Genomic DNA, 13,647 nt, shown 5'->3' on the forward strand with positions numbered 1-13,647 from the left:
CTGGAGCCTGGATTTGCCACAGCCTTGTCTGTACCCGACAAAGAGGAGAGGGAAGCTGGAGCCGGGCAGCTCCCGATGCCAAAGAACACGGAGATGCACACACGAGCGAAAACCCCAATGAAAACCTTGGGGAAGAAACTTCGCTACAGATCAAGAGCGAGACATTTGGAAAAGGAGCCAATGCGTTCACTAACGGTCCCTCGCACCCCTGCTTCAGTAACTCGCCAAGCCGCGTCACCCTGGCAAAACCTACCTAATAACAAGGTTTGAAACCTCGGGTTTTCCTCCTCCGCACCGAGGCGGGCAGATTCCCCGCTACCACCTCGCAGCCTCAGCGAGACCGGCGCCCCGGGGACGGCGGCGGGGAGCGGAGGGACGACAGCGCCCGGGCGAGGGGGGGGGTGCCTCCGCACCGAACACCCTCCAAGGATCAAAGGTGCCGTGACTAACAGCGGAGCGAGACCCCGGCGTTCCCCCGGCGGCTGCAGCCGCCGGGGAAACACCCACCTACGCCTCCGCGGCCAGCGCCGCCGCAAAGAGCTCTGCGGCGGCCGCCGCCGCCCGCTCCGCTCCGCCAGGGCTCCGGCGGCTGCCCCGCGCCCCGGACGCGCCCTCACTCCGCCTCCCGCCACACCCCCCGGCCCAGGGGCCCCCGCCGCCGAGCGCGCACTCACCGCCGAGCGGAGGTCCTGACTCCCGGCGGGGAGCCGCCTGCCCCCGCCTCGCTCCGGCCGCCGTTACCGCCTCGCCGCCGTCGCCGCTCCTGGCCCGCCGCGCCCCGCCCGCTGCCGGGCCTTTCGGACAGCGCCCGCCGCCATTGGGGCAGCGCGAAGCCCCGCCGCCTCCCGGTTGGCGCAGCGGCCCGCCGGTCGCGGCGGGGAGGGGCAGGCGGTAGTCCCGCCCCCTCGTGTCCCCCCGTCCGCCCCCCGCCCCGGACCCCCGGCGCATTCCTGACGCCGCACGTGACGCCGCCGCCGCGGCGGGAGCCCGGCCCCTGCCCACCGCCGCGGCTCCAGGGCGGCTGCTGGCGGCGGGCAGTGAGAAGGAGGCCCGGGGGGCAGCGAGCGAGAGGGACGGGGCGGAGGGTCGGTGGCGTACCGGGTAGGGCAGAGCTGCCCGGCTGCGGGAGGGCGGGAGGCCAGCCCGTACGGGGCTGGAGAACCGGGCACACGCGTGGCGAGCTGTTTCCCCCTCGGCCTCATTGTCAGGGCGAGCCCGTGAGCGTGCTGGGAGGCACACTAGGCCACGGCAGCTGTTCTGGAATTCAGTCTCATTTATCACTGGCAACCCTCCAATTGTTTTCAAAATTAAAGGTTTTTCTGAAGATGCTGGCACCCCGTACCTGACCTTTACATCTCTGCTCTCTTCTCATCCTTCTCGGGCACTTCCCCGGCAGCGAGCATCGCTGCAGAGCCATGCTGACCCAGTCAACCGCACGCCCCTCACAGCCCCTGTCACGCAAGCAGGTAGCACTTATCCTGGAAGTAACGGCGACCACTTGAGCATTCACCTGAATACGGTCCAGGGCTGAACGTGCCCTTTCCATAAAATCGAAAAAAAAAAATCTTTCCAAGACACAATTATTTTGAAAATTAGTACTTTACAATATATCCTCATACACATCCATCGCACTTCGATAAAAAGAAACGGTCCTAAGTACATGAGAAGTCCTTGATAATCAATTACAACTATTTATTATTGCTAAATATTATTTAAAGTCTTTGGACCACTTCTAAGCATGAAAACTTCAAGCTAAATGGTGTCCAAAGACCCATGCAGAAGTGATCCTTGCCTATTTTAAGTGCACTCAAGCTACAGCCAGTAATGAAATATGCCCACGTATAGTAAATTCATTACCATTAAGTGACAATATTAGCAGAAAATGGTGGCATTTCAAAAGACATTTGATTAATCCATCTTTTCTCCTACATTTTTCACTTGTCTATAGTTCAACAACACACATGCACAACTATCCCATGTCTTCACATGGGTTCATACAACATGAATTCCAAATTAAATATTTAAAAGTATTACTTTCAAAAATGTTTTTGTTTTCAGAAAGTTATTTCTTTTTAATGCAGTTCATCACAGTGTGAACTTAAAATAGTTCTCACATAGCTCTATAGGCTCAACATAAGAAAAAATGAGAAGATTGGGCCATACGTGAAGGTTACGGCCAGAAATACAATTATGGCATTCAGTTCAGCTTCCAGCAGAGACCACTTCATCCTGTTATTTCTGTAATTTTTTTAATACATTGCATTTCACTCACATCCAGCCATCACTCCAGGAGCTGAAATGGCAGGGAATCTGTCTTTGGCAAACTGTTTATAACTGCTTATCATTAGATGCCACGTTAAAGACCCATAGCTAGACTAAGTGCAACTAGCTCAATTCCATGATTAAAAGTATCATCTACTAGCAATATCCATCTCCTTTTGACAGACAACTCATTATCAATGTTCATTAATCTCTCCCTTTCATAATTATCTTTCACTGGTAGACGAATTTCAAATCTTCCCTGTAGTTCTTTTCTGAACCCTTTTCACCTTTGACACCCACGTCCGGACCCACGTGACACCATGGTGTGAAGAACGGACCCCCTTTTTTCTCTCTCCCTGGAAATTAGGGTGATTGAATGTAAACTTAGCTTGCATGACACCTAAGGACATACAACATCATTCCTACAGCTTGCTTTCCAAAATGTTGCATGAAATCTGAACAAGATAACCAAAACTTAAGTTACCAAGTTCTCCAGTGAAGCCTGATTTTCTCAGTTTCTTCCTTCTGTTTACCAGCTGATGTAGCTGGCACTTTCTCTTAGGGAGTTTTCATCCACTGGAAATTCAGAAATTGTTTCTCCTGTTGCTGTCAACTGTGTCTCTCACAAAGACAGTATGTCATCTGCTTACTGTAATCCTTCAGAAAACACTCAAAGCCAGGACATCCGATGGCCTTGCTTAACCTGAGCATCTGCAGAACTCATGCTGGAGCCTTGTAAAGCCTTGTAGATGGCCTTCTACTTTCCTTCCAAACAAGGTTGAGTGACAATACTTTTTAATTTTATATATATATATATGTATATGTATATATATATATAAAGAGAGTATTTTTCTTAAAAAGGCAAATCACACAACTTTCTTAAATTCAGACTATTACATCAAAATAATATTTGATTTTATTAAAGCATTGCTCATTCACATTCTAATATGATGCCTACTGCTGGCCTGTCTTCCAAGTCTGCCTGAAGCACCAGCAGCACTACTGGGAGGCGGTTTGCCAGTTCTGAGCATACCAGTACAGGTTAACCTGGCAACTGAGTTTTATAATACTCTGATGTTTTACCAGCACTAGAACTTCTTTCATTAATGCCTTTAAAAACTCTCTGCTTACAATGAGTCTTTGCAAGTCAAATTCTCAGACTGCCAGACAGACTAGGTACAAATTTTCCTAAATTTTAATATTCCTCAGCACCAGAGTCCTTGTGTTACATCAGCTCCCTGTTGTCATGGGTGGCACGTAAGCAATAGCACAACCAATGCCATAACTGACTGCGGTGGTTCACCTTAGCCAGGCACACACCCCAGCCGCTCTCTCACTCCCTCTCCTCAACAGGACGGGGAGAAAATAAGGTGGAAAGCTCATGGGTCAAAACCAAGACAGGGAGATACTTAGCAACAGCTGGCATGGGCTGAACAGACTCCACTCGGGGAAATGTCATTGATTGCCCACTAAAATTAGAGTAGGATGGTGAGAAACAAAGACAAATGTAAAAACACCTTCCCTATCCCTCCACCCCTTTCTTCCCAGGCTCCACTACTTCATTCCCAACTCCTCTGCTTCCCCCACCCCAAGGGATGGGGAATGGGGGCTGGGTCAGTCTGTAACAGCTCCTCTCTACCCTCCTTCCTCCTCACCTTTCTCCCCTGCTCCAGCATGGGACCTTCCCCCAGGCTGCAGTCCTTCAGGATAAACCTGCTCCTGCCTGGGCTCCTCCAGAGGCTGCATGGGAACCTCCGCTGCACACCAGGAGCGCCTCTTCCCCTCTCCTCCTCTCACCTTGATGTCTGCAGAGTTTATTATCTTACTTTTTTTTTCCTTACTCATTTTGCCTGTGTCATGTTTTTGCCCTTTCTCACCTACACTTCCCCAGAGGCCCCACCACCTCAGCTGCAGGGCCCAGCGGTGCCCTGCGGTGGGGCCTTTCTGTAGCCTAGAGAACCAGGTCTCATCGCTCCTGCGCCTCCCAGCCAGCTGGAACCAGCTGTGTCCAGCACAGGGCAGCCCCAGCCACCCTGCAGCCCCCCCAGGCACCAGCACCCTGTACAGGAATGTACACAAGTTATTTCTGTAACACAAAATTCCTACTTCTGGTCATTTCACCACACTCTGACTGCTCTGCTTCATTCTGAAGCTAAGGATGGGGAAAACTTGAACAAATTCACTGTCACAGGAGGACAGTGAGCACTAAGGCCATGCAACCGTGAAAGACGAACACAACCTTCAACTGAAGTGGAGCTATTTCCAGTGGTGGAAGGGAAGTACCAGTGTAATACAAGGTACTGAGAAGACTTTATATGAAATAGTAGGAACAATTCCAAGCCACCAACATTTAAGAAAAAGGAATTTGAGTGGGAAAAGTGGCAAATAAAAAGTATTAGGATGGCTAGGAAGATAAAAGAGCAGATTGATTTGTACTCGTGGTTATGCAAAAGAGCCTCCATGGGTAAAAAATAATTACCTAAGATGAAAAGGCAATGATAATACAAGAATAAATTACTATAAATTAGAACACACTGTAAGCTCCTTCAGCCTTGGGCAATACATTGCTTGGGAACTTTAATGTCCTAAAAAAAGGTCCTGAAACTTATACTCAACTAGTGATACTTAAAACAGTATGTTGCTGAGGAAAAAAAAAAAAAGCATTAAAGCCAACAGACAATCTACAAATTCAATGTCCAACTGCAACCTGGTCAGCACTGTACAGTGCAACAACCTCAGCTACCTCAACTCAAAGCCTCCTAACATTTTTCACATTTATTTCCTGTGACTCCCAAGCAAGACTACTGCTGCTTTCCAGGATACACTTTCTTCCTCTAAATATGACCCACAAGACAAGACGGTTAAGCAATGCTCCAGGTTAACCTAATGCAAACCACCTGCCTATACATTTGTAATTTGCCTGCATGGCTTTGTTTTTCAAGGTATTGTAGTTATCACCTTGATTTACTCTTAAAAGAGCCTGACAGCAGAACTGGATGGTCCAGAAATGTAGGAAAGTCAACCCTCTGCATTCTACAAAACCAGTCCTTTCTGACGTGTATTTTTCCTCCCTGCTCGGTGCAAGCCCCATGCTTTAGCTTCAGTGAGCACAGTTTCAGTGACAAAGTGAAGCGTTCACGTGGTGAAGTACTTTTGGCAGCAGAAGCAGCAAAGCAGGAGAGGGAAGTTGCAGATCTATACAACAATAGCGATGTGTCAGGCTGAGTGAGTACCTGGAGCTGCCACAATCAATTATCAGTACCAAAACAAGGTACATCCTCACAAGTCTTTACGGTAAATGTCACAGAACTTATTACTGAAAACTGTCAGCTTATACAGCACTCTAACGTGAGCTCAGCATTCAAAGGAGCAGAGGCAGCTAAAAACAGACTTATACAAGGAAATAAATATTTCAGATGAGAAGTAATGCATCCTTTACCTGATAAAGCTAGTATTAAATTTCCACCCTCTCTGCTCAGGTCATATCCTTAAGGACTCAGAAGTGACCCTAGCTGACTCATCAGCACACACAGCAGCAAGCCACAGCACGGAAAAGTTTCTTGCTTCCTCCTTCTTTGTGGACACGCAAGCAGGCCCCGCTCCTTCCCTTCCTTTCAAGCTAGGCCTGTCTGCCACTTTGAACACTGTTACGTCCTTGCACGTTTCCTGCATCATTATCTTTGTCCTTCTACCTCACTCAGCACTGTTGTACTTACGGAAAACAGGAAGGCACAGTGTGCTGCAGGAACGCTTGTTTCTGCTCTGTGACACTACCACAGCACGCCGACTAGTCAGATGCAGAGCATGCAACATCTCTTCCAACATGGGAACCCCTCTGGGGGCCAAAAACTAGAGCAACAGACATCACTCAATGACCATCACTTATTTTTTTGTTCCAAATTACCAACTTAAATACCAGTGCCATGACACGAGATCAAAAGACTGTAATTGCTGAATAACGCTGAATTACTTGTTTTAGCTTAAACCCGGACACTGTGCTCTAATACTTTTCTGGGAATACAGTAAGAGCTACTAAGTAAAATATATTTACCTATTAACTGAAAACATCTGGATAGCAAAACATTAATAATATTTACATTCTGTTTACAATTATTTACCAAAAAAAAAAAAAAAAAAAGAGATGAAGTTATTCATACAAATACTATTAGGCATTGTTCTTCTCATCCCTGTCTGCACCCACGCACATTCCACAGTTAGCGGAGCTTTACACATGAGCGTCTTTCTTCTGCTTCAATTAGTCTTGGGGACTTCACTGCAGAGGCAGCTAGCAAAATTATGCCAGCCAGTTGCTTACACAGTACATTCTTATAAGAATAATTAAAATGCCAGTAATGACGCTGTTTTCCATCAGCTCACATCAGGAATTAAGTCCTGCAAAGCACCACACAAGACACACGCATTTAATTGTGCTTTGTTATTTAGCAATGAGACAAGATTGGGTTTGGGTGGGTTTTTTTTGTTTGGTTGGTTGGGTTTTTTTTTTAAATAATTTAAGGTAGCTCATACTAAACCATGAAGTGTCCTGTGGTACGAAATGAAGTGCCTTCACAGTTAGAGCCTAATGCAAAACCAGACCGCACAGTCCAAACACACAAGCCAGAAGGGTCATTTCCAAGTGATGCTTTTTAACTTTTTAATACATACTTACATCTAGTACAGCTTCTAGTGTTGTAGTCAGGTAACTAAACATGCTCCTATTAATATGTTAAATGTTGGTGAAGGGACATTAGCTTGCACCTTTAGAGCTATTTCCATGGATATGACATTACCTTTGTCGAGTTTAACAGAATATTGCAAGTCATCTTTTTAGTGCATGCACTGCAAAAACTGTTTAATCTACAAATAGCAAGTAAAAAATAGCCATTCTTTTCATCAGTAAATGAAACTCACGGTAGACAATTATTCAATAAAATATTTTTATTTATGTACACAGTGTAAAGATGCTGTACCATTCAACAAACATATTGTACAAGAGCAGACTTGAATTTGCTTAACACTTCTAAATTCACTTTAAGTGTGACTCTCCCTGAGGTTAAGAAAGGTGTCATAACTGTACAAGACATCAATATTTAATCTGTGTTACCAGGAAAAGGCAAAAAAACCCAGAAGATTTGGACACAGGTATTTAGGGGAAGAAGGGCCCAACAGTACGTGCTGAAAACTATCAGACAAAGATATCGCTGTGGTAATGCGACTGCTGCAAGATCATGACCAGTACTGCAAGTAAGAGTAAATATTATCGAAAAATTGGTGGGTGGGAGGGAAAAACGATGACAGGTTTTAAAAAAAAAAACAAACCACAAGACAGGACACAAATGGAGGCAAACACAAACTGTGATTTAGGAATGCTGGAAGAACCAGATGCCTGGCCAGAGTGTCTTAGATCAGACATTTTTCTTAAAAAAAACAAAACAAAACCAAAACAACAACAAAAAAAACCCCCAGAAAAACAACAAACCAAACACAAAAAACCACACCCCCTTGCACCCTCCAAAAAAACCACCTCCCAAACCCCACCCCATCATGGTTTGTTGCTTGTTTGTTTTTAAAAAAGCATCAGCCATAACAGTGACACCAAGAGCACTCCTTGAAGAAGCTTGTCCAACAAGAAAGCAGGATGAAGTCTCCACGTCCCCCAGGCAAACAATTCATCCAAAAACATACTGTGCACGTTTTCCAAATCATGGCAGCAGCACACCCTGTGACCTGATCCAGCCACTGCTGAAGCTGACTGACTTTTTTTACATTGGATCACAGATGAGGCCTTACAGGAGGCCCAATAGGACTGGGATTAGTTTCAGATTAACAAAATTTATAAACAAACTATGGCTAGTCCACCTTTGGGCTGAAAAGCAATACTTGGTTATAAGAGTAATTAGACACCAAAACCCTCAGTTACTGAACTTTTTCAGTCTTGTTTCAGGGCAATGAGACAGTCATCCACAATCATTAACCAGAAAATCCTCTTGAAGGGAACAGCCATGAAGAAAACACTCAAGTATATTTAAAAAAAAAAAAAAAAAAAAAAAAAAGAAGGCTCTGTGTCACAGAATTGGTAACTCCAGCTCTAGGCCATCAAGGTGAAGAAAGGTCATCTGTATTTTTATGTCCCGTTGGATTTCTAGCTGGACTGTAAAAATCCCCTCGCCCCTCAAACCAACAGAAACAAAGTGAGTGCTGTTATTTGCTTTATTGCATAGTTCTCTTGGTCTAGCAGTGTTTTAAGTTGACAGGTGCTCTTAGGTATTATCATTTATATAGTTAAGACATGCAAAAGATTTGACAGTCTTTCCCTGAAAAAACTCACACTAAGATGCATACTAAAAACATTGCCTTATTATGATAAAAAAATACTTTTAATGGAAGATTTAAAATACGCTTAATAAAATTACACAAATTAATAATACAAAATACTTCACTTTAGAAGTCTGGTGCCACTGACATTAGCTATCCACCTGTCTGCTTGGACCACACCTAATCTCTTTTTTCAGTCCCAAATTCACTACTCACCCAAACCCTCCATATTCTTTTATTTTAGCACATAGAAACTTCACCTCCTTTAGCCTGCCACTGTAAGGATTACACACTTGGCCCAAACTTATTTCTCTTCTGATGCTTCCATTTTCTGTTAGGATTCTGCAGAAATCTGTAGGTGGGGTTTTTATAATTATTACCTTGTTTTATCCAATCCAAACCTTTAAGTTTTAAGCTGTGTAGAGCACGCCATTTTGGTATCTGGTGACTTATCCTCTGCCTTCCCTCTGGTACTCCTGCAAGTGAGGTATTGGATTCTGCAAGATATGCATTTGGATCACATATATGGCTTCTGTTTCTGCAGAATTCATCCCTCTACTTTCTTCTAAAGTACTTTTACCGTTGGTCTCCCACACACAACCCCTCAGGGGAGGTACATAATTTCAAGTTTTAGAGAACCCTTTTTTCCATAGGATAGTGTCCAGACAGGCAACACTGACAAAACACTGCAACCTCATTCTGGCCTGCTTCGAAATAAGAAGGTGGCACAAAATTTAGATTTTTCTCTACTGACTGTCAGCAGGATAACAGATTGGGTTGCTGTGTAAAATTACTATGACCCCCTCAGCCTAGTTTTCAATGGGCAATTTCAGATGTTCACCACTTCATTATCAATGCTATCTGGCATATTTGTGATCTAATAGCAAGAAGGTTCCTCTCCCTCAATAGGGCAGCTCTTCAACTCTGTGCTCACACAAAGCCAATTAGGGAACATAGCAACCTGACCACTGGCTTCTTCCCTTCACTCAGAATAAAATCAAAAAGATGGTCCCACAAAAATTAATAAAATGGGGTTGTCTACACCAAAGTGTTTCCCTTACACATTTAAAACAACACGCTCCACCGCAGATCAGTACCCAAAGCCTCTAACCTAACAAAGCCTTGACCTAAAATTCTTACAGCTTGGGCTTGCCCAGTCTTACTACTTTGGAAAGTAAACCCGTGTAGCAGTCACGTCACACTACACAACAAAGTTTCAAATGACAGGCCTTTTCTCTCGCTAGTCCGGTGTGCCAAAAGGGACTAGTATCTTTGTCACTCTCCGGCCACTAGGCGTCACTCTCTCCTAGCGTTACCTTCATACGGGCACTCACTGCCCAACATGTCACCGCGGCACCACTAGACCAGCACTATTAGCAGGGGAGCGTCCACCACAATTTGCCAAGCTCCTGTCGAAAAAGCAACCCGATTCTTTAGGTCAAGGATAGATTTAGTGATGTGGCAGATAAAGTGCAATGGATTGTTTGCGTCACTTTGTGTATTCTTCGAAGTAAAATAAAAATACTAAACCCACAACTGAACTCCTAAAGGAGGTGATAACAGGCTTTCCTCCACAGAGGAGTCACCTCAGATTTTAAATCCCTCTATAACTTAGAGAATTTCCAAAAATAAGAGTAACTAACAGCAGCACTAGTGGAACTAACTGCATGACCGCACACAGGGGACCCATAAGGAAAGTAATTTTGCTAATCAACCAGCAATCTTTTCAAGGACAAACCAGGCAAACATTCTGTTGTTGCCTCTTGTATTTCATTGATTTCGGGTTCAGGAGGGACCACTATGATTACCCAGCTAGACCACCAGCATAACGAATGCCTGCATCCCCACATGCATGTGTGTGGTGGATATGAACTCCTCCCATACTGAGGGCAACCTGGAAACTACAACTCACTTTGACACTAAACACTCAAATAATTATCTTCCTCAAGTGCACTTAAAAGAAGCAAAAAAAAAAAAAACCCACCACCAAACCAGCCATGACTGCATTCTATCACTGACCAGTTCAGCCACTTGGAATGGTTTAATGGCACACACAAGTGGCCATGCATATGTAACTTGTGTCATAATTGATCTTAATAAACAACTTAACATAATTTCCAGTATCAATATCTCTGACACCTGTGAAATAGGATTCAAGCTAAACTTGATTCAAGCTGAGCTTAACAGATAAATTAACTGTAAAGCCACTTTGAAGCATTAGGAGGACAAAGGATGCCATTAGAGAGCATGTCATTACTAAATCATGAAATACTGCCCAACCTGACAAAATTGTTGGCATAATTTGTAACTAAGAGGTTGAAGATCTTATGTGTATGCACATATGAAACAAAAACGATGCTTTTAAATACTTCTGGTGCATACAGAACACTATCAACAAGGAATCACTGTATTAACGAGCTTCTTGCAAAAGCTTCTAGTTCACGGGCAAAGAATTACTTTGCATTGTATTCTTCCACTACCCTGCTAGGAAAGAGCTGTTTCTGTGTTACATCCTCTTCTTTTCTTGTGTTTCACCATTTAAGTTTCCATTTTCCATCGCTTTATTTTCAAAGTTCCAGTCAGTTGGGCGGTGGAGTTGCTGAGTTTTTTTGTATGTCCAGTATGGGTTAAGTATTAGTGTAACGGCAAATAATCCCGAGAATAAAACAATAAAATGAAGAAGTCCCAGATTTTCCACCACAGAATTCCAGTTGAAAATACACACCCACCACATGTGGTAAGTAAGAATCATGCGGCAGTGAAACAGGTGGATCATCACCCACTGGTTTGCCTTCCAGAAAAAGGTGTTAGCACAGCCAGCCTAGAAAAACAAGAAAGTATGCAGAAGTGAGATAGTTGCCTCAAGATAAGGCACTGAGGAATCTGCAGAACTAAGGCAAATATCCAGCTTTCATGTACACACACTCTCAGGCATTTTTTCCATGTAGAGCTGTGATATTCCACATGCGTATGACATCTCAAACTCAGAATAAGTCTATACCAGCTCACTATCCACAGCACACAGTGTCAAACAGAAACCTATATGGAGGACTACAGAAATATCATCACAACAAAAGCAGGTACCACAATAACATGGACAGCTTTTCAGCAAAACTCGTTAATCTAACCGGTATCTAGACAAACCACACCCATAGACAAGATGACCTATGGACAATTGAGATGCATGAAAACTGTTACAAATGTAATTTGAAAATTACCACATTCTTACCTTTAGAAGCATCCAGGAAATGCACGTTGAGGGAGTACTCATCTCCAGCAACATTCCCATCAAAGGCAGATAATGCCCAGATTTCACATTAATTACTAGACCAGCCAAGCCACCAAAAGCAAGCAAGTGATGAAGTACCAAGAACACATCAAATGTTCTAAAAATAATGTTGGACATGTGAACAGCTACATTTTCAAGCAAGAAAAATCCAGCAGCTATTAAACAGTTAAACCAACTCCACTTTTGCTGTGAATACACTTTGTCAGCATGAAAAACGGGATCTATGAGCAAAGCCCATAACCCAGCAACACAACTCTGAAGTCCAAACACAGCACGTGTGACTGCCATATTCCAAAATACCTTCTCCTTTGCATACAAGGCACGGTAAGTGGTACTTATCCATGAAGACAACAAGTGAGATAGAAGAAATACTCCCAAGTAGATTAAAAAACCAGCAGCTAAAAACATCAAACGAATTTCCCATAAGAGATAGTCCCAGTCAAAAATGGTCCCAAACACTGGATCATCGCTTGTAGGATTCATTTCTTCTTTTTTTACAGAGCAAAGCCTTGCAAGGGGCTTGACACTCCTCACCCGCACTATAGGCTCCTTTATGCCTATTCAGCCTCTGCTATTACGCAAACCAGAAACCATGAACTCTTCCATCTGGAACAAGGAGAAAAAAAGTTAAGTGAATTTAGGTCATCCACATATATAGCTTCTAAAGCACAGAGAACTCACTTCCACTGCAGTTACGACTGTGGTCCTGTTGCCATTAGGCACAGTCATCCCAAAGACAAGGCTTTTTGTCTGTGTGTCTACCTAAGCAATGTGTTTAAGATTAACAACCGGCCTGCAAAATCTGTACTACTACAAAGTAATGCACTGAAACAAAAGCTGAAGAGGGCAAAGTAGGAAGGCAAGAAAAAGGAAGAGAAAATACAAGCAGCAAACCCTGGTTTTTTACTTATAAAACTTGTATTTCAACAGCAGCATGCAGTTACTCTCCTACTCCATTATTCTCCTACTGCCCTGCTTTTCCCTCACTGATTTTTCCACCAGTTCCTACAGCTTTGTGTGCAATTCAGAATCTCAAATACAGATCTGTGACATAAAACTACAAAAACTTAATCCAGTAAGTGGGACGACTGACACAGAAAAGGGCTTTCAGGGTATCTCAAAACAAGACTTTGCAATCAGTTTCTGAACATTAAATCACTTTCCAACAGAAAACATATTCCAAAAATGCATAAAGAGTACGGAATGCAGACAAGCAGCATTAATATATATTATTAACAACATTAGTGTAATTAACTGAACAGCACATCAGTAAGTGCCTTAAGTCAGCTGAAACTTCCTGAACACACCACAGTTCAAAAACAAAGATTCGTGGGAAGGGAAAAGCCAGATAATACTGAAATATTTGAATGCCAGCTCACTTTATGAACTATTTAGGCAATATCAGCATGACTACTAAACCCACCACAGCCTGAAATGCTCAAAACCACGATGCGTTTGGGAACTTGGCGGCAACTAGACGGATGAAAAAGCCACGACCCCCGAGTACGGAGCCCCGGGTGAAATGCTCCCGCCTTGCTTCACCATGCGGCAAATACCACCACAACCCAGATCCTGCAGGGACCTACTCACCCTGGCCTTCACTCGCAGATGCTCCCCTCCAAGACGGGGCGGTAAGCTAACAGCCCAGGTCCGAGGGCCCTACGCCCGCCCCACACCTGACAAGACCGACTCGAAGGTGGAGCCCCAGCAGCCACCCTCTATCTCCCGGGGGAAAACCGGGGTAAACCACACTAATCCGACAGCACGAAAAGGCCCTGAGC

At 44.2% G+C, this 13,647-nt stretch overlaps 1 protein-coding gene across 1 annotated transcript; it reads right to left on the reverse strand.

Annotated features, from left to right (window-relative positions):
* Positions 1 to 8,458: 8,458 nt before the first annotated feature.
* On the reverse strand, positions 8,459 to 12,413 carry CLN8 (CLN8 transmembrane ER and ERGIC protein). Its single transcript, XM_009961118.2, has 2 exons — positions 11,807 to 12,413; positions 8,459 to 11,398 (listed from the first exon to the last, which is right to left on the reverse strand). Exons 1-2 carry the CDS (start codon positions 12,347 to 12,349, stop codon positions 11,084 to 11,086), a joined length of 858 nt encoding a protein of 285 aa, XP_009959420.2. The 5' UTR covers positions 12,350 to 12,413; the 3' UTR covers positions 8,459 to 11,083.
* Between the last annotated feature and the right edge of the window lie 1,234 nt (positions 12,414 to 13,647).

Source organism: Leptosomus discolor, chromosome 2 (assembly GCF_034619465.1).
Source record: "Leptosomus discolor isolate bLepDis1 chromosome 2, bLepDis1.hap2, whole genome shotgun sequence".
Taxonomy (NCBI): Eukaryota; Metazoa; Chordata; class Aves; order Leptosomiformes; family Leptosomidae; genus Leptosomus; species Leptosomus discolor.